General features: G+C 39.5%; 4 protein-coding genes across 19 annotated transcripts; 1 reads left to right on the top strand and 3 right to left on the bottom strand.

The window, feature by feature from the left end:
* Positions 1 to 372: 372 nt before the first annotated feature.
* LOC131299864 (receptor kinase-like protein Xa21) lies at positions 373 to 4111 on the bottom strand. The gene is made up of 5 exons (XM_058325438.1): positions 3903 to 4111; positions 3573 to 3839; positions 2344 to 3437; positions 1561 to 2184; positions 373 to 797 (listed from the first exon to the last, which is right to left on the bottom strand). The coding sequence occupies exons 1-5, from the start codon at positions 4109 to 4111 to the stop codon at positions 373 to 375; spliced, it is 2619 nt and encodes an 872-aa protein (XP_058181421.1).
* Positions 4112 to 12839: 8728 nt separating this feature from the next.
* LOC131302037 (laccase-12-like) lies at positions 12840 to 17914 on the top strand. 2 transcript variants are annotated; one of them, XM_058328605.1, is made up of 7 exons: positions 12840 to 13181; positions 13315 to 13466; positions 13568 to 13812; positions 13916 to 14044; positions 14883 to 15390; positions 15681 to 16135; positions 17559 to 17914. In XM_058328605.1, the coding sequence occupies exons 1-7, from the start codon at positions 13050 to 13052 to the stop codon at positions 17687 to 17689; spliced, it is 1752 nt and encodes a 583-aa protein (XP_058184588.1). In that variant the 5' UTR covers positions 12840 to 13049; the 3' UTR covers positions 17690 to 17914. The 2 variants fall into 2 exon arrangements, with proteins under 2 accessions (XP_058184588.1, XP_058184589.1); XM_058328606.1 differs by having other exon boundaries at positions 12842 to 13181; positions 15684 to 16135.
* Positions 17915 to 19469: 1555 nt separating this feature from the next.
* LOC131302038 (alpha-amylase-like) lies at positions 19470 to 20467 on the bottom strand. Of its 2 annotated transcripts, none has more exons than XM_058328607.1 (2): positions 19889 to 20467; positions 19470 to 19716 (listed from the first exon to the last, which is right to left on the bottom strand). In XM_058328607.1, exons 1-2 carry the CDS (start codon positions 20099 to 20101, stop codon positions 19663 to 19665), a joined length of 267 nt encoding a protein of 88 aa, XP_058184590.1. In that variant the 5' UTR covers positions 20102 to 20467; the 3' UTR covers positions 19470 to 19662. The 2 variants fall into 2 exon arrangements, with proteins under 2 accessions (XP_058184590.1, XP_058184591.1); XM_058328608.1 differs by having other exon boundaries at positions 19470 to 19790; positions 19889 to 20466.
* On the bottom strand, positions 20377 to 26466 carry LOC131302034 (putative pentatricopeptide repeat-containing protein At1g17630). 14 transcript variants are annotated; one of them, XR_009191572.1, is made up of 6 exons: positions 26336 to 26459; positions 26199 to 26220; positions 25908 to 26039; positions 25239 to 25317; positions 21391 to 25150; positions 20714 to 21090 (listed from the first exon to the last, which is right to left on the bottom strand). XR_009191572.1 is itself a non-coding variant. In XM_058328604.1 (3 exons), exons 2-3 carry the CDS (start codon positions 25301 to 25303, stop codon positions 22909 to 22911), a joined length of 2307 nt encoding a protein of 768 aa, XP_058184587.1. In that variant the 5' UTR covers positions 25304 to 25317; positions 25908 to 26466; the 3' UTR covers positions 21390 to 22908. The 14 variants fall into 14 exon arrangements, 1 of the variants encoding a protein (XP_058184587.1); XR_009191571.1 differs by adding an exon at positions 20387 to 20511 and having other exon boundaries at positions 20924 to 21090; positions 25908 to 26466; XR_009191575.1 differs by having other exon boundaries at positions 21391 to 21528; positions 22566 to 25150; positions 25908 to 26466.
* Positions 26467 to 26663: the final 197 nt, after the last annotated feature.

Here is a 26663-nt window from a genome sequence, read left to right as displayed (position 1 = left end):
GAGAAACAAATAGATCACTAAACAGTTGGATGTATTATTATGAAAAAAAGTCGGAAGAATAATTCGAACAGTTTACTTGCTATATGTATGTAGTCAAATTCCTTTTTTTGCCAGCTAATGGTGTCATATATAGATACCGTTCCTCATATTTTATTGTATAGAACAGAAAACGGACATTAAAATGGAAGTTGCATTTGACAATGGGGCCATCATGCTTGAATTAAAGGATCATGGCTAACTTTTGCAAGCTCCAAAATGTTGATGCTGGAGGATGTTATCACCGAGTGCCAAAAATGCAATGGTTCTACCTCTTGATGAATATTTGTTCTCAAGTCCCTAAGATAGTTAAGGGGTCATACCTACTCGTGATGATCAACAACACCAGCGGTTTTGCCTCAATGAACTCTGGTATGAAGCAGAGTTTTTGCGGATTTCACGTAACTGAGGAACAACTTCCTTAATGTCGAGTCGATCATCCGGATGTTCTTCAGAACAGGCGATTCCAAGTTTATGCAGTGAAATCAAGCATTCCTGAATTTTGTAACTGCTAAGAGAGCTCTGACTCTTATTGTTGTTGGTACTAGAACCGGCCTCCCCCATTTCTCTTTGTTGAAGCATTGTTGGATCAACAATTTCCACTATTTTTTCAGGAAGCGACATCTTAACAAAGTCATGTAGAGTGAGACTATCAATAAACATACGGTCGGTTGGTCTCTTCCTGGTAAACATCTCCAATAAGAGGATGCCATAACTATATAAATCACCACATGTTGACACCTCATTTGCCAATCCATACTCTGCAATTCAGGCACCAAAGGAATAAGAAAGATGGCGATGCTTATTCTTGTTCTTGCCATCGTAACAGTGGTTGGTTTGTGGGCTTTTGTCATAAGAAAAACCTTACATACTTGAAACAAGCTTGATTCCAGTGAGATTTTTAAAACCACTTAGTTGAAGGTTTTTAGAAGTCAAAGCTTGGGACAGTTTAATTGAATTCCTTTTACTAGCTATAGATTAACCATAACTTGTACGAAGTATGTAGTCTTTATCAGGTGAATCTATTTATTTCAGAATTTGACAACTCTCTATGTTGCAATATTTGTCTTCAAAAGAAAGAAACTAATAAAAGAACTACTTTGTGTTTCCGACGCCAATACTTCAACTGATGCCTACTTCACTTACATTGAAGAAGGAATAACAGAATAAATCAACCTCACACATGGATTAATTTACAGCCATCCAGGGCTTGTACCACATAGCTACTTGAATGCATAACTAGCAAGATTCTCGTTTATGGTATTGATACCCCTAGAAATGACTCTAGAACAAGAGATTTTTCTCTCTCTCACCCTTATGGATGCAACCACAGGAGACAAGCAACAGTTAGATACTGTGACGTATTTACTTTGACAAAGGTTTATAGAAGCATGTATATCCCCGCATTTATCACATAATATAGGTTAAACTCAAACTTTAGGAATTGTAGAGAAGAACATGTCAATTAAAGAGAAGCTAACAAGGAAACAATGAGAAATACTAGCATCTAAGAGGAACAATTACCTGGAGCCGCATAACCAATAGAACCCCTTATGCCAATTGAACTTGACTGATTTGTAGAAGAGGTATGGGTAGCTTCTCGAAGGAATCTCGCTAACCCAAAGTCACCTATATGCCCAATCATTTCATCATCTAGAAGGATGTTGCTTGCCTTCAAGTCACAATGAAGTATTTGGTTGGAGCAATGATGGTGAAGATAATCAAGTGCACATGCTACATCAATTGCAATATTTAACCTTTGTAGCATGTGTAAATGCCTTGATTGCCTGTCCACGTCTTGTTTGATCTCATTGGGATGCAGCCACTCCTCTAGGCTCCCATTGACCATGAACTCATACACAAGAGCTTTGAATTCATTGCCCTGGTAATCGACACTTGAACATGTTGTGAGTACCTTTAGAAGATTTCGATGTTTGATGCTCTTCAAGGCCTTACACTCTGCAAGGAAACTCTTGGAAGCACTGCTAAGTTGAAGGTTTAGTACTTTAACTGCGACAACTTTCCGACCCTCATTAATAATTCCTCTATATACTGAACCAAAACTACCCACACCGATCAGATTGGCTGGAGAGAAGCCATTAGTAGCTCTCAGTAGACTTTGGTATGACAGCTGGGGAAAATTGTTTCCTAAGAATTGGACGGACGGTACATTGATTGTCTTTTTAAACTAACAAATATATAAGGAACACAAGAACATTAGCAGCCCTAGAAGCCCTAAAGATATAGAAGTAATTAATTTCATGGTAAGAGTAAATCCTCTGTTTCTGGACTCTTTGGAGTTGCAACTCTGCAGCTGCAATTCAAGTATTCCTCCACAGAGCTTCTTGTTTCCTTTAACGACAATGATAGTTGCATTCTTGAATACACCTTTTTCTGGTACTGCCCCCTCAAAATCATTGAATGATAGGTTTAGTTTTCGTAAGAAGACAAAGCCATCCAAGTAGTTGGGGATTGTTCCTAAGAGGTTGTTGTGAGAAAGATCTAACTCCTCCATACCTCTCAAAGAAGCTAAAGTAGAAGGAAGGATTCCCCACAATTTGTTTCCACCCATGTTCAATGACGTCAACTCTACACAACTACCCAAAGAACTTGGAATATTACCAACCAACATGTTCTTAGAAACATCAAGCATTTCCAGATTTTGAAGAAGTCCAATTTCCTGAGGAAGGGAACCACTCAAATTGTTATATGCTAGGTTTAGCCGCAACAATGACGAGAGACTGCCAACTTCTTTGGGTATGATACCACTAAGATAATTGTGATCAAGACTTAGTGTCTCCAAACTTTGGTATTTCACGACGTATGTTGGGATGTTGCCTTGAAGATAATTTCCAGATGCATCAAGCCATATTAACAACGGTAAATTTGCAAGCGAAGATGGCATCTCTCCGTGGAATTTATTATCTTCCAGCGTCAAATACTGCAGGTTTTGAAGCTTCCCGATATCAAAAGGAATTTTACCACTTAATTGGTTGTTGGACAAGTCAAGAACCTGCAAATTGATGGGCTTCCCGATATTGGAAGGAATTTTACCACTTAATTGGTTGTTGGATAAGTCAAGAACTTGCAAATTGATAGGATTTGCTATCCCGGATGGAATGCTCCCAACTAATTCATTCTGATGCAAGCTTAAATTCAAGAATTCAGAAGAGAAGTTGCTGATTGATTCAGGTAAGACACCTCCAAAGTTGTTGTAGGCTAGAGACGCAACAGACAATCTAGAGGCATTGGTCAAAGTGTCAAGAAAGCTCAAGTCATCGACTTCCCCTGTTCCTAGATTGTTCTGGTGTAATTCTAAGTCCCAAAGAACAAGTAGCTTCTCCAAGGCAGGGACTTTTCCTTTAAATCCATTTTCTGCCAAGTTAAGGTAACTTAGTTTGCTGGCATTAGATATTGTTAAAGGAATATAACCAGTAAACAAGTTAGTACCAATATTTAGGTGTCAGAGATTAGGAAGAGTGAGGCTTAGGTCTGAGGGAAGGCTGCCTTCAATTTGGTTATATAGGACTTCAAACATTGTGATAGAAGAGATATTATAGATTGAGAAAGGAATGGTACCGACCAAATTGTTCACTCCCAATAAGAGAGCTTCCAATTTTTCCCATCGACCAAGAGTATCAGGTATGGTACCGCCAATCTTATTAAAAACTGCATTAAAAATTGTAAGAGAAGACAGATTCCCGAGAGTAGAAGGCAAACCTCCAGTTAGATTGTTTTTGCTCATAAACAGACCCGCTAGCATAGTCAAGCAACCGAGATCCGGAGGAATTTCCCCCGTCAGCCTATTACCGGAAAGTTCTAGGATAACAAGGTTAGATCAACTAGATATATTGGTGGGAATTTACCCGGTAATAGAATTATTTTGCAGCGACATCTTTTTCAGTCTTTGCAAGTGACCGAGTTCTTGGGGAATTTCGTGACTAAAGCTATTGTTGCGAAGCCATAGTTCCCCAGGCTGAGAAAGCTCAGATTTCCAATGTGAGGCGAAACTGACCCGGATTGCTTTCGATGATCGAGCCTCAACACAGTTACCCGCTGGTGTCGACGGCCACATGTTACACCAACCCATTGACAAAAGTGGATGGATTCATTCCACGAGTTCAGAGCTCCGAAGGGATCACTCGTTATTGCAGCTTTGAATGCCAGCAAGGCTGCATGGTCAGTCTCGTTTCGGCCTTGCATAAAGCCCGCTACAACAGGAGAACCAGAATGCAAGACCAACAGAAAAACAACGTGCCCCAAAAGGAAGATTATTTTTAGCACTGCCATACCCATCTGGTAATAGGAATCTTCACACAGAATTTGGTGCTTGCTGATAACCGTAATTTAAGATAGTGGTGTTGTTCTAGTCAAGCTGATATTAATTTGCTTACATTCGTTAACCCTAATAATTAGTAGTGTCCAGTACCACAAAGTCAAGTCATGTGTGCTTTATTATATTAAGTATTCCAATAACTATTTTTCTTCCCCTCTTGATAACTTCTGATGGGCTTATGGTTGGTTTTTGAAAGGCTAGTCCCACTACTTTGGATCCAGAGCAGAATGTAGGCCCAAAAAACCACATCCTAAGTTTGAGGGTTTTTTTTTTTAACTTTAAGTTTGAGTTCATTCAAGGGAAGGTAAAGAACAAAAGCAATTTGGCAACTAAAATGATACTCCAAGAAAATGTCCCATACTCCTGTCTGAACTCCTAGGTTGTGTTTGGATCGCTGGAATAATTTTGGGGAAGAATTGAATTGCGATCTTTGAATTTCAAAAATTCCAAATAATGATTCAGTTGATAACACATATTACGTCGGTTTTTTAGCCAACCAAACATCTCGGTGAGCATAGCAAGGCATTTAGCATTACGGGGGAATCAACAATCTATTCCAGCCTTCTACATTCCAAACCTTGGGCACTGCTAGAGGGTTTGTCCAATTGTTAACTTTAAGCTCCCCGATTAGTCGAGATGCACGCAAGCTGGCTCAGACATCCAGTTATCAAAATATATATAGATATACTATATTCCAGCCCCGACCTAAGACAAGGGAAAGACCTAATTAGTCACATAATGTGTGGGCAAGCTAGTGGGAGAGCGCGAGCCAGCTAGAACTTCATCCTAGAATCCTCTCACGTCGCGGGTTCCTCCACTCTCTTCGTCGATAAATTCGATAGGAGTTGTATTTTAGATCAATTGACCAAAAAAAGAGAGCACAATTCTTCACATCATCATCAAACAAAAAATCCACATTATGGAGATATCAGTGTGCACAAAAATGTACCAAAATCACAAAAACAAAGAGAGAGGAGTTCAAACGATGGTCATCGTTTTACTCTATTTGCAGTGAAAATATGATTTTCAGTAGCTTCCACAAAGCATGACATTTTCAGAACAAGGAAATCACATGATCGAAAACCTATTGGGGTGCTATGGAAGGACTTCAGGTTGGTGCTGTGCAGTGAGGTCTGTGCTACGCACCTCCGAGCCGTCGGATCGTGCATCCGACGGCTCGGATCTCATTTCGGCAACCAATGATCGAGAGCCGTTCATTGTCGAGATGAGATCCGAGCCGTCGGACGTACAATCCGACAGCTCGGAGGTGTGCAACACGGTGCTGCACACACCACTGTTAAGCACCATCCTCCAATTGGTGGAAGAAATACTCAACTTTGAAACCGTAACCCGAATGGGTTGGCCTAATGGTCAAGTTCTCGGACTTGGGAATTTGCTTCCTTCTAAGGTCTCAGATTAGAAATCTTTCAAGTGTTATCAAGTCTTTTGAGACCAGTCCATACAAAGCTTAGATGTACCTTAATTAGGACCCCTGCACAAGTGGGTGTCGGGCTTAGTTTTCCAAATTAATCATGGTGCGCATAAACTAATCCAAATAACTGAGCGGTAGAATAATGTCTCAGGCACTGAATACAAGGAGCAAGTCCCACAGTTTTTCAATGGGGAACCTCCCACTTATAAGTGATTTTGCATCTAGTTTTATGCATATATCATTTGTGCACGTATTCATGTGGACTGTGGAGTAACAGGTTTGCCAAAATTTTGTGCTTTCCTTGAGAAAACTTTGTCGGCAGTGGTGCAAAGAAATACTAGGAAAGTACAAAACAGAGTAGCTAGGTTTGCCATTTGAGTGTTCTTTTATGTGTTCATGCAAGTACTAGTGCTTGCATCCTCTATCACGAGTGACGGCGGAATACGCAACACTATTTAGAAGGTCTCACCATCATTAGTAAGAGAAGACAAAGCAATAAATGTACAATGGGTTTTTTTTTTTTTTTTGCAAAATGGTATAAGAGTAATTCCACACACCAACTTACCTAGGCAACTACTAACTAGGTAAGTAGTGAAAGACCCTTGTATACCAGCACATAACAATCTAAACTTCCAATGTAGGAGGCAGCACGAATGTACAATGGGTTTGTGCCTACTAAAGTGTACATGCTAGTACAATTGATCTGGTACCAGGTTGTACTTTCTGTAGTACTAGGTACAAATGCTCATTTTTCAGAGAAACAAATGCTAGATAGTATCACAAGTATATATTGTTGTGAGGATGAGCACCAAGAAATAATGTACAGGAATGGAACGACATGGCTGCTTAACTCTCCGGATGAATCTCTAACATTGATCTTTGCTGCTGATAGTGGATTGGATGTGTGGATCACCGATTCTAGAGGGAACCGGTTCAGCCGCTAACATGTGACGCTTGATCTTATCATTCCGGTATTATTAGTACTCCATCTTTTATTTACTTTTTTGTATCGAGATTAAGATGTCATCGGCGCATCTTACAATAATCTGATTGTGATCATGAGACATATTATTGTATAAGATGAAGTTCTAAAGGTCTTTAATTTTTTCCAAACGAATCGACACCTAATGATGTTGGATTAAGCGTTACTGGAAAATCGCACTGTTTTTTGTATGCAAAAGTTTGTGTGTCCGAGGAAAAAAAATAGCTGCCTAAAATCCTCCACTAGTGCTGAGCCCTTCTTGAAAACTGAGCCCAATCTACATCAACTAAGAACATGGTCCATTTGACCCAAAGTAAGTCATTCTTTATCCCAACAATCCATTAAACGCTAATAATTATGGGGCGTTTCCGATCGTTAATAAAGTTTGAGAAAAAAAATTATAGCAATCAAGTTGTTAGATAAAAATACCAAAACTTGTGTGAACAATATAGAAAAATAACCCACGCTTTTGCTTGGCGGCTCCTTTAAAGGAGTTGGCTGAGATAGTTTTTTGAGTCCTGTATGGACCATGATATTTTATTGTTTGGGGCTTATATGGAAGAGTACATTTTCCGGGGGGAAAAATTGACCAATGCTTTTTTCAACAACAAAAATACAAAAAACAAAAACACCTTAGCGGAAACGCCCTCAAGTATAGGACACGGATTCTCTACAGTTGGATTATAGAGAGTCTCTGCAGTTGTATCGTAGCCGTTCATCTTTGTATTTGACTTTTTCCCGAAAATTTTTTATTTCAATCTCGGCCATTAAAAACACTATCCGACGGTTACGATCACTCAAATCGCACATTTAGCTACAGTCCAAACATTGACAGCAGACAAGCCTGATTCCAAGTATACCACACAACCAATCCCCCGCGAAAAGGGCGTGCATGTGTTGTTCATCATTGCTACTAATAATTTCTTTCCAAGCTGCTAGAAAAGGATTTCTCATTTCTTTCCTTGTGCAGGCAATGAAATGAGAGCGAATTGTACCAGCTTGAGTACTTATGACTGATGAATGTTCCCATGCTATGTACCTCCAAGAGAGCATGATTTGATGCGTCCCATCGGGCCTCGGAATCACTTGATTATCAAGGTATTACTAAATATTCACCATGCAAGCACATGGGATAATATATATATTGCCTGACCATAATTACTATACAGTATATAATAAGGTGCAAACTTTAATTTGATTTGATTGAGACCATGTACCAATTAATAATTATGCAGCCCCCATAACCCAACTGATTTGAACACACAAATTAATCTGCTTAAAAGAAGGTAATTATGAAAAAAAAAAAAAAACTTATTGTTAGAGTATTTCAAAATTAATATCTAGTAGGAGTACATCGTTTATAAATTTGCTTTTCGTTTCGCTTTGTCGTTCAATGTAAAATATTTTGAATGAAAGGTGAAAACATATCAGAAAGATTCCGAAACGAACTAGCTGAGTCGAGATATGCAAAACGAAGTGATTAATCTTGAAAGAAGTCTTGATCAGCATGTACAACTTCACCATTTGATAGATTCAGTAAAGATAATTAAGAAAAAAATTAAATAAAAAAAACTCAGGAATGTAGATGCAAAAAAAAAAAAATGAAACTACTCAAGAAAAGAAACATTTCAACTTTTAAGCCTTCGCGATGAAATTTGACCGAATAATTAGAAATACTATTTGGATTGAAAGCGTCATCCAATCTCATTAAACCAAATAAGAACTGACCATAGGAAAGAAAATATAACACCTTTTTTGAACAGAGAAGAAAACATTTAACGAATCGAACTTTTGAAATTGAAATAAGTTAAGCAAACGATCCGAAACAAACAAACCGCTGAGCTTCGACAGTACTTAACGTATTTCCAATCCAACATGAGTTTTCCGAATACGTACTTCCTGGAAATCCCGGCCCGACCGTGAAATTACCGTTTTGCCCTTCTGCAGCCCCAATATATTGCTCCATTCATTAAGCACCATTAACTCGTGACATGAAAGCTCAGCTTGCCCAAACTTTAACCTCCGCAACCATAATAGCCCTTTAATTCTAGCTAGCTGCTGGATTCAGACAGGGACGTCCAATATTGTGCAGTACGTAGTTGCTATCTAGCTAGCTAGTATGTGTGAAGTTCACGAAACCATTAAGTTAGACTATTAGAGCTAGCCTTTGATTTTTGAACTCCGGTGGCCGGCGTGTGATTTGGATTGATGCAACAAAACGATTCTTGTGAAGTTTCCTACCAACTTATAACTAACTGTGAAAATGAAGGCTGAATAAGAAAACGATAGGCAAAACCACTGAGATCGGAACAACAACAATGGGGTAACCTTTGGGTGTTCAATCAATTTTAGTTGTCTATAATATTTCTTAACGGTTTTCCAAGAACTTGGATATGCCAGTAAAAAAAACTCACCGACTTTTTGGCAAGTTTAAGTTCTAGCTTTTGCTTAATTTGTTGCTCATTCAACAGTCTAAAGCCTAAAAGACCTTGACCTATCTCTCTTCTATATATATATACAGTCCGGTTCCTATCCACACCTCTTCTCGTCCGCACCCGTCCGTACCTCCCCTTTCCTGATCGAATTTCGATGATCCAAGCCGCTCAATGTGTTCAGAACGTGATTTTGAGGGTACTAACAAGAAATTAGCAAAAAAAAACATCGAGAAGGGTTTGATTTGATTAGTTTTTTATTGAACCGTTCAATAAAATACAAACAAAAACTGTTCGAATGAAGCCCTTTCCGATCATTTTTTTTTTTGCCGATTTCTAATTGCAGACTCTTAAAATTATCTTCTGATCACATTGAGCGGCTCAGATCATCGAAATTCGATTGGGAAAGGGGAGGTGCGGACGGGAAGGGGTGTGGACTTGGATCATTGAAATTCGACCGGAAAAGGGGTGGTGCGGACGGGAAGAGGTGTGGACTTGATCCGGACTGTATATATATATACAGGGGCGGAGTTATGTTGAGGTTGGAGTTGCTCGAACGTAGAAATAAAAGTACTGGCCCTTGTGTACTTCAGTATTAAGAAATAGTGACCAATTTCACTCTACATATTGGCGGTAGCCAAAATTGGTCCCCAGGATTAATCGAGTCGTGATCAATTTTCACACAATTAGGAGATGAATTACTACTATTGTTTAATTGTTTCCCCGGTCCAGCATTTGTTTTTTCAATGCTAACAACGTTGTATGAAGGTCCATCTTACAGTTCAACTACTTAACTTCAATTCTCCACGCATTAATTAATTACTATCTGTATTTCTTAATTCCAATTTTGGAGTTGATTGACAATCTCATTGTCCCAGCGTTTCACGGTAATCATTTTCTTGTTGCATACTTTAAATTACAATTAATCAAATCTTTTAAGAAACATGATTCTCCATGCTCATTGCTCTATGCAGCGTCCGCCGGCCAGAATGAGACAGGATCCTCTGTGCCTCTACGCCAAGGGGTTTTTCGGCCGTTGAATTGTGTGATTTTTTTACCCAACGGCCAAAAATCTCTCGGCACAAAGGCACAGGAGCTTTCATGATAGAGGAAATCAGACTCCGGCCAGAATACCCTTTTTATTCAAAATAAAAGTCAGATTCTCTAAAAATACTGCCCCGATTTTTAATTTTTCACGGGCAACCCTTGCACCTAATTGTCCAGTATCTCTGACTTGTTGCTAATTAGACTCCATAATATCTTGAAAAAAAAATTAAAAAATTACGTAGGGAGCACCCGCCTAGCGAAAGATGACTTTCTTTTCATAGGGGACTGTTTGGAAATTGTGGAAAGAAAGAGAAAAAAAAAAAAAAAGAAGAAGAACAAGAAGGAGGAGGAAAATGATTTTGAAGGAAAAGGTAGAGAAAGTTGAGGAAAAGGTAGAATGGAAAGTTTCTTATTAATTTCCTCTTCTTTTTCTCTTCTGTCCTGTCCGCAATGCATGCTTTCTACCCGATGTACAGTCAACTGATTCGAAACCCTGGTCCACTACCTGAATTTAGTTGGGCGCATGCACGTTCTGAAACAAAATGCAAAACTTTGTACTACTATATATTGGTTGTGGACTATTATCATTTTATAAATTTTTATTAGGTTTACATCAACTTTCCTTTCTTCGATTTGTCTTGAACAGAGAAATTTAGACTCCGTTTGTTTGGGCGAAAAATACTTTTCGGTAAAATATTTTACCTATTTTTCGGTGTTTAGTTGTGTAACAAATGAGGAAAATATTTTGCATGTAAAATATTTTTCATTAATTGGAAGAAAATGACTTACCCTTAAATCTTCTGTAAGTTATTTTCCGAAATTAACCTGCTGCCTTCTACTGCAATTTTCATTGCTCGGTTTGCTCGATCATTAGGTCTGACCCACATTCAATTCTAATATTCTCAAATCTCTCTACCGTTTAAGCTCTCTCTCTCTCTCTCTCTCTCTCTCTCTCTCTCTCTCTCTCTCTCTCTCTCTCTCTCTCTCTCTCTCTCTCTCTCTCTCTCTCTCTCTCTACATTATTTTGTTGATTTCTGAAAATATTTTTCAAGTGTCAACCAAACACCGAAAAATAAAAATTTGAAGTTTGTTTTCTGAGAAAACATTTTACATCCAGACAAACGGAGCCTTAAGAGACGAAAAAATCTAACGATCAAAAGTTCAAAATTTTCATTATATATAATAGTCAAAAAATACACCGATTGTATCTTTATTTTTGTATTTTTAAGAACTTTATAACTTCGATTCATATATTTTACTTGTTGATTCCTATCGTTCAGAGGAATCCGAGAACTAAATATCTTAACCAAAAACCTGGTTAAAATACAGAAAATTAATAAAAACTCTAATGATAACAAAATTACAAAAATATGTCAATTAATCCAACTCCGGCCTTATTATCAAGTAGATAGAAAGGGAAGTTAAACACAGGTTTTTGGACTTCTAATTAAAGTTCACTAACCCATAATTAATCCGAAACATGTAAGTTTGGAAAAGCAGTCCTTAATTAAACCTCGAGATCATAATTTGTTGTGTTTGTGCCATGCCACATCATTGCATCAAAAAAGGGTTTCCATTATGGCAACGACAAGAAGATGCAAAGCTAGCTTTTCCTCTGTATCATAGTATCAGCTTTGGATTCCTGCCTTTCTGTTCCCCACCCCAGCAAGAAATGAGTATTATTCAAGGTCAAAAAAGTTTATTTTATAATTTTACGCACACATCGACGAATTTATAATAGACCAATTTTACCAGAACGGGTGCCTCAATTTTGGAAGTTTTTGAACGAAAATAAGCAAATTCCTAAGTCTCTGGCTGACCAAGATCAGCAAACGAACCACTAACGAATGAACAAATCCCTAAGTCTCTGACCAAGATCAACAAACCAACTACTTGGGATTAAAATTCTATTAGCGCCATGTGATTCAGTCGATGTGATGATTGACCCCTGACCTTCATCGAAGGTCAAATTCGACAAGATCTAGAACAAAGATTGATCTATCGATTCTATTCCTCTTCAAACCCATCATTATAATAGACACAACCTTTGCTTTTAAACATTGTCTAGAGCTAATTAGTGATCATCCGTGAGATTTGATATGGCATGGGTGGTGATGGACCGATGGTATACCATGTTACACGTACTCAGGTACTGATCACTTAGCTAGATATCTGTATTGTAAGAGTTGGAGAGTACTTTTGAGATGCATTTATATATATAAATCAAGATTTTGACTAATGTCACAGCCCTTGGTATGCGAGTAGTTCATCAGTAGTTGGTATTACAAAAATGACAAAAAAGTAGATACAACGTATTTCTTACCCTACAGAAGAGATAAAATTTGTAGTATTTGACCAGCTCTCTAGACATGGGGTTTAAAAGCAGGAATTTTTAACTGTGTAGTTGGATTATAAAAAAGACTGATGCTTAATTTAATTAGTAGAAAAATATTCAAACCCCAAGATGGGAGAAGACTTGTGAAACAAGCATTCAGGAAATTATGCACTTGTGATAGGCCAGTGGGTGCACCAACTCTCTCGTACAGGGTTGAACTAAGACTTGCCCACTGATCTGACCATTAATTAAAAGTTCTGTTTGAATCAAAACCTAATCTGCCAACCTCAGAACAACCCTCTCTCCCCTCTTCTCCACCTATATAATCAGCCTTCAAACCCACTATCTGTAACTCACTCACGAAAACACAAGGGAAAAGGCCAAGTACTCGGCCACTAAAACTGAAAAGAGATAAAAGTAAACACAGAGCAAAGCAAAGCAAAGCAAAGATGGAAGCAGCTTTCAACAGTACCAGCATTGCCAATCCCAGCTTCACTCTGTTCTTCCTGGGCCTTTTGCTCCTCTTTGCCAATTCAGTGCCCTTGTTTGCTAATGCAAAAACTCACTCTTATGACTTTGTTGTACGTCCTCTCTCTCTCTCTCTCTCTCTCTCTCTCTGGTCTCGAAAATTCTGTCAAACTTGTGTGGCACAGTTTCTGGTTTATTGCAATAAGTTCAACCACAATGAATGCCTACTAATTATTAATGGAACAGGTTCAAGCAACGAAAGTGAAGAGGTTGTGCAAAACCCACAACTCCATCACGGTTAACGGGCAATTCCCGGGACCAACGCTGGAAGTGAACGATGGAGACACGCTAGCGATCAACGTCGTCAATAGAGCTCGATACAATGTCACCATTCACTGGTATATTTGCATGCATAGTAACGCAGTACAAGTAAAGAACTCGTCTAAAACATACTACTTTTTTACTAGTAAAAAACAAATGAATACAATTCTTTCTGCAGGCATGGCATTAGGCAGATTAGAACAGCCTGGGCCGACGGGCCAGAATTTGTGACTCAATGCCCGATCAGACCAGGAACGAGCTTCACATACAGGTATACAATTACAGGCCAAGAAGGGACGCTATGGTGGCATGCCCACAGCTCGTGGCTCAGAGCCACCGTCTATGGTGCTATCATCATTCACCCGAAGGAAGGTTCTTCCTACCCATTCCCCAAGCCTACCCGTGAAACACCCCTTCTCCTAGGTACTTACTCAACTCTTCATAATCTCAGCAGAGTAGACTCGATTACCAGAAAATTAATCTGTAAATGGGACTTTTATATGAAAATGTGAAAATGATGATGCAGGGGAATGGTGGGATGCGAATCCTGTGGATGTGATTGACGAAGCAACAAGAACAGGGGGGGCTCCTAATATTTCTGATGCTTACACTATCAATGGTCAGCCTGGAGATTTTTACAACTGTTCCAGCCAAGGTATGCTTCTTCTTCTTCTTTTTTACAACCGGATGTTTGGGTTAGCTTGCGCACACCTCGAATAATTTCGGGATCCTAAAGTTAATGATCAGGCAAACCTCCATTGACCCCCCAAGTCCAAGGTTTAAAACGTTTGGCAAGCTCAATTTTTGAAACCAACTCTCTACCAACTAAAGGCTAAACTGATCAAATCTGTCTTATGGGAGACTAGCGTTTGAGCCTCGTTATAGACGTTTGGAGTTCAGTACTATGAATAGCTTATGGACCTCGTGTGAACTAACTTATTAATTTATCCACTAACCCCACTGATATATGCAATATTTGGGAGAAAAGGTGAACTATTCACCGATGTGTACATTAGCGAAAAGGTGTTCTATTTGCCGGTGTGTACATTAGCATATAAAGTACACGAGAGAATATTGTCATGTGACACTCTATTCTAATGTCAAATAAGACCAGTGAGAATTTTTTCAGTGCCAGGAGGCTACCACGTGGTGCGTGCTAAGCACATCCGAATCGTCCGATGCAATTTTGGATGATTTAGATTTGGAGAGAAAAAAGTGACAGAGAAAAGGAAGGGTGGGAGAAGAGAAAAGGTTTTAATTTGAGCCGTTTAAAAGTGCATCAGGCAACTCAGGAGTGCCGAATAGACACCACGTGGGATATATCCACTTGTCACTGTAAAATTTCTCAAGATCAGTAGTGCATTAATGAATAAGATTCACCACAGTTAAATTTGGCGACTTGAACCTGGGCCATGCCTAATAGTAGTAAACCAAAGGGGAAAAAAGAACTCATGATTTCAAGAAACTGACCAGATCATATCATTTCCATGCAGACACAGTAATCGTCCCAATCGGCTCCGGCGAAACCAACCTCCTCCGCATAATCAACGCCGGCCTAAACCAGCAGCTCTTCTTTACCGTCGCCAACCACAAGCTCACCGTGGTCGGAGCCGACGCCTCCTACCTCAAGCCCTTCACCACCGACACAATCATGCTAGGCCCCGGCCAAACCACAGACGTCATCATCACCGCCGACCAGCTGCCGGCCAGGTACTACATCGCCGCACGCGCCTATGCCAGCGCCCAAGGCGCACCGTTTGACAACACCACGACCACCGCCGTGCTGGAGTACAAAACGGCACCGTGTCCGGCCACAGGTGGCGGCCCGATCAAGCCGATTAACGCGACTTTGCCGGCTTTCAATGATACGGCAACGGCTACTAAGTTTACGACTAGCCTTCGAAGTCCTAGCAAAGCTGCGGTGCCGACGGAGATTGATGAGAGCTTGTTTATTACGGTCGGATTGGGACTTCTTAATTGCCCACCAGGTGCTCGAGCAAGGTATGGAAAAAAGGGGAGTTTTATGTGAAAAAGTGTTTACAGAGCACCATTGCGCACATCCAAAGTATATTGGACGATCCGGATTTTGAACAAATTTTTTTGGGAAGAGTTAATAGGAAAAGTTTGTTAATTCTTTCTCGAAAAAATTTGTTTAAAATCCAGACCGTTGATCCCCGAAACAAATGACTATGAATTGACACCTCTATAATTTGCTTATTCAGTTCCTCCGTGAATAAGTTTATCTTTTACTCCGTATTTGAAAACTTACTAACAGAATTGTATTCTACCAGCAGGAACTGCCAAGGCCCGAATGGCACCCGATTCGCCTCGAGCATGAACAACGTATCCTTCGTGCTCCCCTCCAGCTTCTCCCTCCTCCAGGCCCACCAGCAGGGCATCCCCGGAGTATTCACCACCGATTTCCCGGCATCTCCCCCGGTGATATTCGATTACACAGGGAACGTGAGCAAGGCTCTGTGGAGTCCGGTGAAAGCGACCAAGGTTTACAAACTCAAGTACGGTTCGCAAGTTGAGGTGGTTTTGCAGGGGACGAGCATATTCACTGCCGAAAACCACCCGATTCATCTCCACGGGTATGATTTCTACATCGTCGCGGAGGGGTTCGGGAACTTCAACCGGAAGAGGGATACGGCCAAGTTTAACCTTGTTGATCCGCCGATGAGGAATACGGTCAGCTTGCCGGTTGGTGGGTGGGCTGTTATTCGGTTTGTTGCTGATAATCCAGGTAAAGAATATGGCAAAAAGGCTATAAAAATTATAAATAAATAAAAAAAGGAAAACGGTTTTCACCTAAAAAAAGAGTGCAATTATCAAAAAAGAAAAAAAAGGAGCGTGAAAATTCTTACTAAAAAAACTGTTTTCGAAAGCATGTTTCGGTTGGTGCTTGATCTGAAGTCGATATATTATCAAAAATTGAATTATAATTTATAAAATGGACGATCTAATTTCTGTCAATAATAATAAAGATAAACTATCTATTTTACAAAGCAAAATTCAATTTTTAATATTCCTATTGATGTCTTTTAATAGATACACTATTATGTGGGGTCTACAAGATGAACGGTTCATATCAATAATAATTACACGGTAAGACCGAAAAATGTATTGGTGGAAAAGTAGATTTTTCAGTGGAAAGAATTTAATCTTTTTTCACAAAACTGTTTTGGAAAGGATATTAGTCGAAATACACTGCACCAAACCCACTACATTTTTTTTTCATTTTTTATGGAGTCCACCCTGAGTCCCACAAAAATACATAAAAACGCTCTTAAATTTTAAAATAATATTTATGGAGCTCTGTAAGAAAATAGCTCCAACAAATATCGGTAAGTATTTTCTGGATTCGTAAAGGCGAAACTGTTACAAATCTAAAAATAATATTTACCGACATTCGTTGGAGTTGATTTATTACAGAGCTCCATAAAATATTATTTTAAAAGTTATAGACATTTTTCTGAATTTTGTGGGACCTAAAATGGGTCCCACAAAAACTGTAATAGATGGTGTTATGGTTTGGTGTAGTATATGTAGCATCTCTCTCATTTGGAAAACAGAGGCACCAGTCATTTCCCTGTGATAACTTTTTCTTTGAGAAAGAATCTCTTCATAACATTCCAAGCTTTGAAAATCTTCTGAAAGTTACAAGCTAGTTGGCAAAACGATTTTGATGAATTTTTTAGAAACTCCAAAAAATAAAAGTACGAATATAAAAATTGATACTCCATCCTTCCCAATTTAGATGTTCCATATGAAAATTCGTTCATTTTTCAAACTCCAAAAACATGTATTTTTATATATTGTTATTTTTTTATCATTTTACACCATATTAAAGTATTCATTGGGTAATTTAATATACAACAAAAAAAAAATTTGAGTTCGAAAATGCACGAATTTTCGTATGGAACATTTAAAAAGGGGACGAAGGGAGTACCAATTATGTCCTTCCGAATAAATGATATAATCTTTAATGCATTTCCAACCACACAATAAAATGAGAATTTTGAAAACACAATCTCAAGGAACGATGAATTGTACAAATGAAATGCCAGACAAAAAGTTTCGACAGATAATTTCATGCCTTACGGTTGATAAATCTCAATTGTTCAGCATCTAATTAATGTTCAAATATTTTGTTTTGGATAAAACAGGTACTTGGATTTTGCATTGTCACTTGGACGTTCACATAGGCTGGGGTCTTGCCATGGTTTTCATCGTCGACAATGGAGTCGGGGAATTACAATCACTAGAACCACCTCCGGTGGATTTTCCTGTATGTTAGAATCATCATCTTCAACAGAGAGAGAGGCACTGCCTGAAGATTGGATATATATGATCATGGCGTCACCATTTTTTTTCCATTCTTCATTTTTAACCCACATTGGGATTAATAGTTCTTTGTTCCTTTTTCGATAGATAAACCGGGTCGGTAAGAGATCAGACCCGGACTGGTTTCTTTGTTGTAGCCGGATCTTTATGTTGTTACTAGATACTGTGATTTTTCCAAGAGCAAAGTCTATAGCAATCGCTGATAAAAATAAAAATAAAAAAAGGTCTGTAGCAAACATGAAAATTCATAATCCAAAATCATCTTCTGGTTCTCCACAAGATGATTTTAAACCCCATTTATAAGTAGTAAGTAGTATATTGTCTGAGTTAATTCTATCTAAGCTTAGCTATAAAAAAAATGTTGCGCTGTCATATACATATGAAAATTCAAAAAAAAAAAAAAATGATGTCCAATCAAGAATAGCCGATCACTAGCAAAAAAATAAGTCCTGCTTTGGAGTCTTTAGACCTCTTTTAGGTACGTCAAATTTCATTGTAAACGCAAACCGATCACACTAGCCAAAAAAAAAAAAAAGGACTAAGAAAGTTGAGCTGTATGACTCCGGAGATGAGTAGCTGCCGCTCCTTTTTTGTTTTGAGCGATGAATTCATAAAAAAGGCTAATGACTCCAGAGATGAGTAGCTGCCATTCCTTGTTTGTTTCAAAAATTTTCAATAAGATTTCTTGCTTTATGGCCTAGCCCAACGCCTTGCGTCTCAAACTAACAATAGCAACAACAAACATCAGAAACAACAAAAGTATATATGAGTTCACGCCGGACCATTCTCATCCCAATTATCATTTAAAATGAGGGTACAAAGCTGAGCAATGAGCATCGTCATATTAAGCCACACAAAAAAACAAATATCAAAAAAATCATATTAAGCCACACACAAAAACAAATATCAAAAAAAAAAAACCATATTACAACAGGTGGCTAGGTGCACACAAGCAAATGGTAAATTAGGTTCAAATTCCCAAAAAATCTGAACTAGTGTAGCATTGTTACAACAGGCTCTCAGCAACATTCTAAAACAACTAAAGAATCTTCTAAATGTGGCGATCAAGTCCAAGGTTCGGTTGAGGGTACATCCCATTTCAATTAAGAGAAATGCCACCCCAATTTCAAAACCTAGAGACATCAGTTATGAGTCTCAATACCATCACCATAAACCTTATAGTTGTAGCACCAGTTGTGGAACCAAAAACAGCACCGGCAAACCAACAGGTACAGATATAGCATCAAGGCAGCAACTTCCCCATCCCAACAGAACCCTTTGAATATCAGCTTATTGATAGCACCATTTTTAGAGCCTGAAAATGGTACATAATACCATAATAAGAAAGATGATAATCCTAATTTGTTGTTCCTTTTTTTTTTTTTGCTGAAGCAAGAAGAAATAAAAAGATCACTTTGAGACAGTGATGAATTCAAGTGCCAAGGCTAACCTTCAATGAAGGTTGGAGAGTCAGTTTGTAGTAGAATCAAACAGTGGAACTCTCAGTGTCTGAGATCTACGAGGAAACATCGTATGCGAAGACACAAAGAACATTAGCGTAATAAGAAAAGAAGCGTTGGCAGTATAGGGTGTTTGAAAGCAGTGGAGCCATTGCTGGGTAGCTCATCTGCTTGTTGTGTGGATGCTGACAGATCTTTGTACAGAAATAAATAATCAGTGATTCATCACTTTCAGCACAGAATCCATTCCCTCATACCTCAAGCAGAAAAAGATAGCTCAGAACTAGAAATAGCAAATTCAGTCCAACTTAGTTTTATTTCCGACAAATGAACAACAGCCAACAATCTCATTATCAGATCTACGTATTGACCATGGCTTAACCCTTTACGGCTGAAAGTAGCGCTCTATACAAAAGGCAATGGAGAGAACTTACTACCAGGAAATTGTATACTTAAAATTCTGAAGCTACAGGTCGTGAACTGGCACTATGGCAAGCACATCCAAGAATGCACGATCTAACTGAATCAGATTTGGGGATCTTCAAAAAATTAGGGCAAATTGGGATTTTCCTCACCCAACCTCATATCATGTTTCTGGAAAAGAGGACAAGAAAAACATGTCCAAAATCAAAAGGATGATAATAATGTTCCATTTTTCTTGCTTAAGCGAAAAGAAATAACAAATTAATCACCTTGCGACGGCGAGAGAGAGGCAAAATAATCAGTTGGGAATGACATAATCTTAGTATGACATAATCGGTTGGGAATGGCCAAATCTTCTGCGACTCCGTGTCCTGATTATCGATGAATGTCACCGAGTTCTGAGGTAAAACTCCTATCATTCCCAGAGGCTTTCCGTTCAAGTGCTTCAACCTCGACCACTCCCCTCCAAAAGCTGAACCCATTGAACCAACTGTTTACGGTGCTTGTCCGCGTTAGTAGTTGTCGTTCCATCTGGACCGTACGTGAAGAACTTCCCATAATCTCCAATGGCAAAATCAGGTGATGTGTTCGCCATGTAGATTTAGGTGATCCTTGGCGAATATCCGGTGGCCATAGAAAAGAGCCATCCGTCGAATCCAATTTCAGTCTTGAGCCAGTTCATCCAATCCACTAAATCCTTCCGGCACCGTCGGATTGAGGTGGTCGACATCGGGAGCGAGCGGAAAGTCATCTCCCGTGTCTAGATTGCCTGTGGCATTGGAACAATTGGAGTTGCCTTTACAAATGAAGGATGGGCCCCAATCTAGGCGGCCGTCAGCAGTTCCTCCCCGGAAGTTGCACGGTGTTGTCCCTGTAATGGTGTTTGGGGCACCTGAAACAACAAGGTAGGAGTTGCGATTGCCTGGAAGAGAGAGAGGGAGAGACGAGTAAAGAAAGCAGAGCAACAGTAGCCATGATTCTTCTAGGTATACTTTCCCAGGCATGAAAACACAAAGGACACAGGTAGATATTATCTATTCCAAATAAACGAGTATAAAGGAACAACCCATCTTTGGGAGAGATTATTCAATGCCTCCGGGCAAGGAAATGTGATGCCCCAAACCCTCTCTCCACCACACATTTTTGTGGAATTGAGTCCCAACAAATGTGTAGTGGAGAGGGGGGGGTTGGGGCACCACATGGCCTTGTCTGTGTGCCCCCCACACAAATGTGCGGTGGAGAGAAGAGTAAGACAGCTCCTCACACTAGCATTGCAGCTCTAGCTCAAACTGGAATGCAATCACCTTATTTTCCCGTCTGGAGATGACTACTCTTTCACAGAACAGCCAAAGAGACCTTCATTTTCCAGGAAAATGTTACTCCAGTTTTGGAACCATGCAATGAAGTCCATGTAATAGTAGCATGATGATGCAATTTTCCAAAATAGACTTGAAGAAGGCCTCTATTTTTCCTGTCCAACACGTGAAATACTAGATTTAATTGTGAGCTGTTTGGGGTATCCCAAATGGAGCACGTGGTCCATAATGTGGTTTGTGCTTGCTTTTTTTTTCTTTTTTTTTTTGCGATCTTTGGTTTCCTTGAACTAATGAAATTTCATCTCTCCTTTTTTCTTTCTCAAATCTTTTATTTTTTCCCAGTGAGTCATGGATTTTCTATCTCTATTCATTTGACAACTGTAAATAAGGCACAAATTTTATCCTTGTTTATCAGCCAATATTGCTGTCAAGGGTATATGTGATTAAGATCAGACCTTTCAGCTGCGCGAGGAGACAGCTTCTCATTCTAGTGCTGCAGCTCAAGCTCACACTGGAATCATCAAGCACCTAACTGCTAGGAGATATCCCTCCGTCTAGGTAACAGCCCTTAGACCTTCAAGACTTGACAAGAACTGAAGCCAACAAAGGACAACGACACTCATCCACTTGTCTAAGAAGCAGATCACATGGAGTAATTCAATAGCCGCCACTTAAATGCTTGGTTGTCCGCAAAAGCACTCATCTGATAAGGGCATCTCCAATGCATGCTCCATTTCTCCAAAATTTGTAGGAAAATGTAAAACCCATCCTCCATTTGGGAGGATGAGATTCCATACTCCAAAATATGGAGTATCAAAATTATTCACCTTTTCAAATTTCATTTTTGTCACCATGAGCATTTGACTCTAATTTAAACACCAAGCATGTCCTTTATACATTTTGTTGTAATTTGATAAATTGTCTATAACTTTTAATATATACATTCACTATTTATAAAGTTGGTGTCCTGGAAAAGATAATGACGATATCTTTAAAATGAGACTAATATCAAATATATTTATTTGAATTTCAAAAAAGTGAAAATCAACCAATTAATATTGGAGGGAAACATTTAGAAATGAAAATAGATATGTGTGGGTTGGAGTTGATGTGAATAATGAATTCCTCCGAATCCACTTTATGAATATAAAAATATATCTAAATCCTCTCAAATGGAAAAAATGGAGGAAGAAATGGAGAATTGGACCAAGACGCTCTAACAGAAAATTCAACTTAAGTGTTTCATACTCCCGAAATCTCCACTCATTTCATGGCAACATACCCTCTTGAAATTCACCGAAAGTAGTTTGACACGGATCTCTATGAACGATATTTTTCCCTGAATCAGTTGGATGATTAAGAATATCATGTGAATTACATTAGGCTGAACAGTCAACTACGCAAGAGAGCCATAACATACATGCACTATACATAATTGACCCCAAAACCATGACGTCAAGCACACACTAAAAAAGGAAACCCTGTGATGGGGAGAACCAACCAAACATTGTGCATAGGTGCAAGTGCAACTGAGCTAACTTATTGCCTCTTTTCTCTCCCTCTCATGTCCTTTATTGAGTTCAATAAAATATTTCTTTTTTCCAAGCAAAAAAAAAAAACCTGAGGTAACCTATTTGGTTGAAGCTTTCGGGATGATTGACTAATTGAATTGTGGTTGACTTTACCCACTGTTGTTCCAGGTGATGAAAGGGATTAAGCACTTGACTGATTGTCCAACCAAAAAATCTCAATTGCTCTGAGTTTGATGGAGGGGAATCAGTTTCCAAGGCATTCTTTGAGTAGCATGCATTTTCCTTGGCAGTATAACAAAAAGAGAGTCAAGTTGCTTACCTGTTACCTTGGCAGGAAATAACACCAAGTCGTCTTGGCGAAGATTGTTGAGTTATGACAATCACCATAAATTTAGAGATTCTTTCCAACTCTAGTTGTCATATAGGAGTAAATATTTCTTCCTAAACATCCTGTAGCACAGAACTCTTGTCAGGTGAAGACCCTTCAATCTCCATCTCCATCTGCAGCCCCAAATACTTTAGTATATTGTAAACTTCCTCCATCCCTGTTTCCAGTGTATTATTATTCCCTGCTGAGAACATATGTACCTTATTCTGCACCTCAATCCAACTCTGGCCAGGGATTTTCTTTAAACCCTTAGCCTTTGCTGAAATTCTCACCCTAGCAGAATCATCCCATCTTCCAGTAGAAGCATAAATATTAGACAGCAGCGTGTAACTTCCAGTGGTCTCTGAGTCAAGACTAAAAATCCGTGAAGCTGTTTCTTGTGCAATGTCTGTGTTTTTATGCATCCTACATGAGTTCATTAGAGTTCCCCAGACATAAGAATTGGGCTCAATCGGCATGCTTCTGACCATTTCGCTAGCTTCTTGTAAAAACCCCGCACGCCCAAGGAGGTCAACAATACAGGAATAGTGCTCCACCTGGGGTTCAATCCTAAACTTTGATTCCATTTGCTTGAAAATCTTGCGACCCTCAAAAACAAGCCCAGCATGGCTACATGCAGAAAGAACAGCAACAAAAGTGACCCCATCTGGGTTATATCCGGCTTTCATCATCTGCTCAAAAGTTTCTAGAGCATAGTTACCAAGTCCATGCATTCCATACCCTGCAATCATTAAGTTCCATGAAACCAAATCTCTACCGTCAATTTCTTCAAACACCAAAAGTGCTTTATCAAGACTACCGCATTTAGTGTACATATTAATCAAGCCGTTTCCCACCAAAATATTCCCATCCATGATTGCTTTAATTGTATGGCCATGGATTTCCCTGCCAAGACCAAGTGCAGAGTACTCTGCACAAACGGACAGAACGCTGGAAATTGTAATGGAGTTGGCCAATACTTTAGCTGTTTGCATGCGACGAAAGAGTTCTAGAGACTCCTTCCCGTGTCCCTTAGAAGCGAACCCACCAACAATAGCACTCCAGCTTATAACATTAGGTCTCACCATTGGATACACGTCTGAATTTTCCATCTGTGAAAATATAGCATAAGCCTCATCACACAATCCAGATTCTGCATAGGAGGTTATCAAAGCATTCCAACTCACTACATTCTTCATTTCCATTTCTGAAAACAAATTTTTTGCATCTCTAACAGCACCATTTCTCCCGTACATGCATATGAGCGAGTTATACACAAACAAATAATTCTCAAAACCACCTTTTATCACATATCCGTGGATTACCTCACCCTTGTGAAGTGAACCTGAATCAGCACAAACAGATATGACCACAGCAAGTGCTTCAGCCGTACAGCCAATTCCCATTTTTCTCATCTCACCATAAAAATGGAACGTTGCTTCACGACGCCCACACCTGGCATAGCTAGATAACAATGAAGTCCACGTTACGAGGTTTGGCTCCAAACCTTCGGATTCCATCTTACGAAACATCTCAATAGCACCATCACAATCAAAATTCATAGCGAATCCTGAAACCATACAGTTCCAGGAAATGTGGGTTCTTTCAGCCATTCTATCAAACACTCGGCGAGCATCTTCCATCTTCCCAACCTTGCCATACATGACCAACAACTCGTTCACAACATGGAGATTATATTGAGAACCCATCTGGAAAACATGACTATGAACATTCCTGCACAATCTAGAATCCCCAATCAGCCCACAAGCCCTTATAACCAAAGGGAAACTAAACCCATCAGGCCCAACCCCAAGTTTTCGCATCCGAAGATAAACCCTAAGGGCCTCCTCATGTTCCCCACACGTTACATTAGCTCTCAAGATTGAGTTCCACAAAAGCAAGCTTGAAAAGCAATCAACGTGGGCAGATTCAAATGCTTTTCGGGCATCGAAAAGAAGCCCAAAATGCGTATAGGTAGCCACAAGTCTGGCAACCAAGAATGAGGACGTGTGGGCCCTAGTGTGGATGATTTGGGTGTGGAGCTGTTGACATTGTTGAATGGTTGTGGATTTTCGGAGAAGGTGATCAAGAAGTTCATTGTGGGTCTGATGGTGGAGGGAATCAGAGATCCGATGGTTGAAAATTGGTGGGTAGGAGAGCTTGGATAGATGGAGATATGGTGAAAGTGAAATCATGCGCCTTGAGGAAGCGCCATGAAGCAAGTCGTCCATATTCGTCATGCCATTCACAAGTGGGTTTTTCTCTCCTTGATGGTCAACAACAATAGCTTTTGTGGTTGTCAGTAACAAAGAGACACTGCAAAGCAACCCCAATTTTGGTTTACGCATATTGAAGGATCAAAGAAACATACAATAATGCCATGTTAGAATATTATGATCTTCACCTGGCAGCATCTAATAAGGCTGTTCTGATTACTTTGAGAGGATCCACAATTCCAGCCTTCACCATGTTAACGTACTGGCCTGGTTCAATGTAACAAACAACAAACGTGCATAAACTAGTTGGTTGACAGGCTAGTTGGTACAAGTACCAAGGGATTATGTGAGGGGGCGTTTACACGGAAAACGTTAAATACAAAGTGTACACAAAGTGTACGTTGGTTGACCGGCTGAGTCATTAAGGCGTGTGCCATGATAGGTGTTTGACGCTCGCACCAGGGTTCAAAACTCTCTGGCACTGTTATATGTTCTCTCTCTCTCTCTCTCTCTCTCTCTCTCTCTCTCTCTCTCTCTCTCTCTCTCTCTCTCTCTCTCTCTCTCTCTCTCTCTCTCTCTCTCAATTTTCGGATAAATTCCCTGTAATTTTTTCCGCTAACGGAGAGGAATGTGACCCAATTCGACATGAAATTTCTTTCCACAAGTTTAATATTTTTATTGCATGTTTCTTGACGGATTATGATGGGTGTGAATAGACATATAAAGTGAATTCACAACAATGTCAATTTACATATTTGTATGAACAAGTTACGGTGCCTCCACCCCTGCTTATGTGCTCAGTTGTGAACAAAAGGGATACTGCAACTACCTAAAGAAAAAGAGGCGCGTCTAATTACCTTTGGACCCATGGTGACCTTAACAGCCTCTGCAAGCTCATTAACACCCTGTAGCATAGCTGCTTGAGCCCCGGTACCAAAATTGATATCTTTAGCCACATAATTTCTGTCGTGTAAAACTCTACTTTGTACCTTCCAAATCAATCAAAAATCACCATACCCAATCGTCAACCTCAGGCACCATCAAAAATCAAATCTTCAAGTAGAAAAGCTGAATAGATTCAATCAACTCATATCTAATCTAATCCGATACAAAAGAGCAAATACTCGAGTTTTGGGAAGAAGTCAAACCAGTTTCCTGGAAGCAGAGGACCTGAGTAATTGTGGCAGCGGATATCAGTCATTATACGATGCGAGCCCGTGCATACAGGCATATAAATAGATACAGGATGTTTAATGTGTAATGTTTCTGTGTGTTGAGCAGATACCTGATAGATGAAGCTAGGGCTGCACCAACTCGATACATGGCGGAAATATACAGAAATTGGGAGAGAGCGATAGCAGAATGGAGATTCAATTGGCTGGATCGGGGAGAGAGAGAGAGAGAGAGAGAGAGAGAGAGAGAGGGAGGGAGACACTGTGCCGCAGGGAGTGGGGTTTAGGGTTTAAGGCTAGAACCGTCGGATCTGCGGGTTAAGGAGCCGTATTTCAAAGGTGAGGGGCCCTCAAATCTGGCCCGTCCAAACGTGGATTGGACGGTTCGGATGAAATGACGGGCACCAATTTTGGATAGAGATTTGATTTTGGATCTATATA

This window comes from Rhododendron vialii, chromosome 9a, assembly GCF_030253575.1.
Source record: "Rhododendron vialii isolate Sample 1 chromosome 9a, ASM3025357v1".
NCBI classification, from domain to species: Eukaryota; Viridiplantae; Streptophyta; class Magnoliopsida; order Ericales; family Ericaceae; genus Rhododendron; species Rhododendron vialii.
Note: the sequence above shows the minus strand (reverse complement) of the source record. Positions and strands in the feature narration are given on the sequence as shown.

Bases quoted from the DNA above. Each gene is read 5' to 3' on its own strand.
- LOC131302034 (XM_058328604.1), bottom strand. From the start codon at position 25,303: ATGGTGAAGGCTGGAATTGTGGATCCTCTCAAAGTAATCAGAACAGCC. The intron at 25,151-25,238 runs GTGAAGATCATA...GTTGCTTTGCAG, and splicing joins GCCTTATTAGATGCTGCCAG to TGTCTCTTTGTTACTGACAA.
- LOC131299864 (XM_058325438.1), bottom strand. From the start codon at position 4,111: ATGTGGCCGTCGACACCAGCGGGTAACTGTGTTGAGGCTCGATCATCG. The intron at 3,438-3,572 runs GTTTGAAGTCCT...ATCTAATGCCAG, and splicing joins AATATCTCTTCTATCACAAT to CAAACTAAGTTACCTTAACT. The intron at 2,185-2,343 runs GTTGCAACTCCA...TCCAATTCTTAG, and splicing joins ACTTGAATTGCAGCTGCAGA to GAAACAATTTTCCCCAGCTG.
- LOC131302038 (XM_058328607.1), bottom strand. From the start codon at position 20,101: ATGGGTTCAGCTTTTGGAGGGGAGTGGTCGAGGTTGAAGCACTTGAAC. The intron at 19,717-19,888 runs GTGATTAATTTG...AATCTGATTCAG, and splicing joins CTCTCTCTCGCCGTCGCAAG to TTAGATCGTGCATTCTTGGA.
- LOC131302037 (XM_058328605.1), top strand. From the start codon at position 13,050: ATGGAAGCAGCTTTCAACAGTACCAGCATTGCCAATCCCAGCTTCACT. The intron at 13,467-13,567 runs GTATATTTGCAT...TTCTTTCTGCAG, and splicing joins TACAATGTCACCATTCACTG to GCATGGCATTAGGCAGATTA. The intron at 15,391-15,680 runs GTATGGAAAAAA...GTATTCTACCAG, and splicing joins CCACCAGGTGCTCGAGCAAG to CAGGAACTGCCAAGGCCCGA.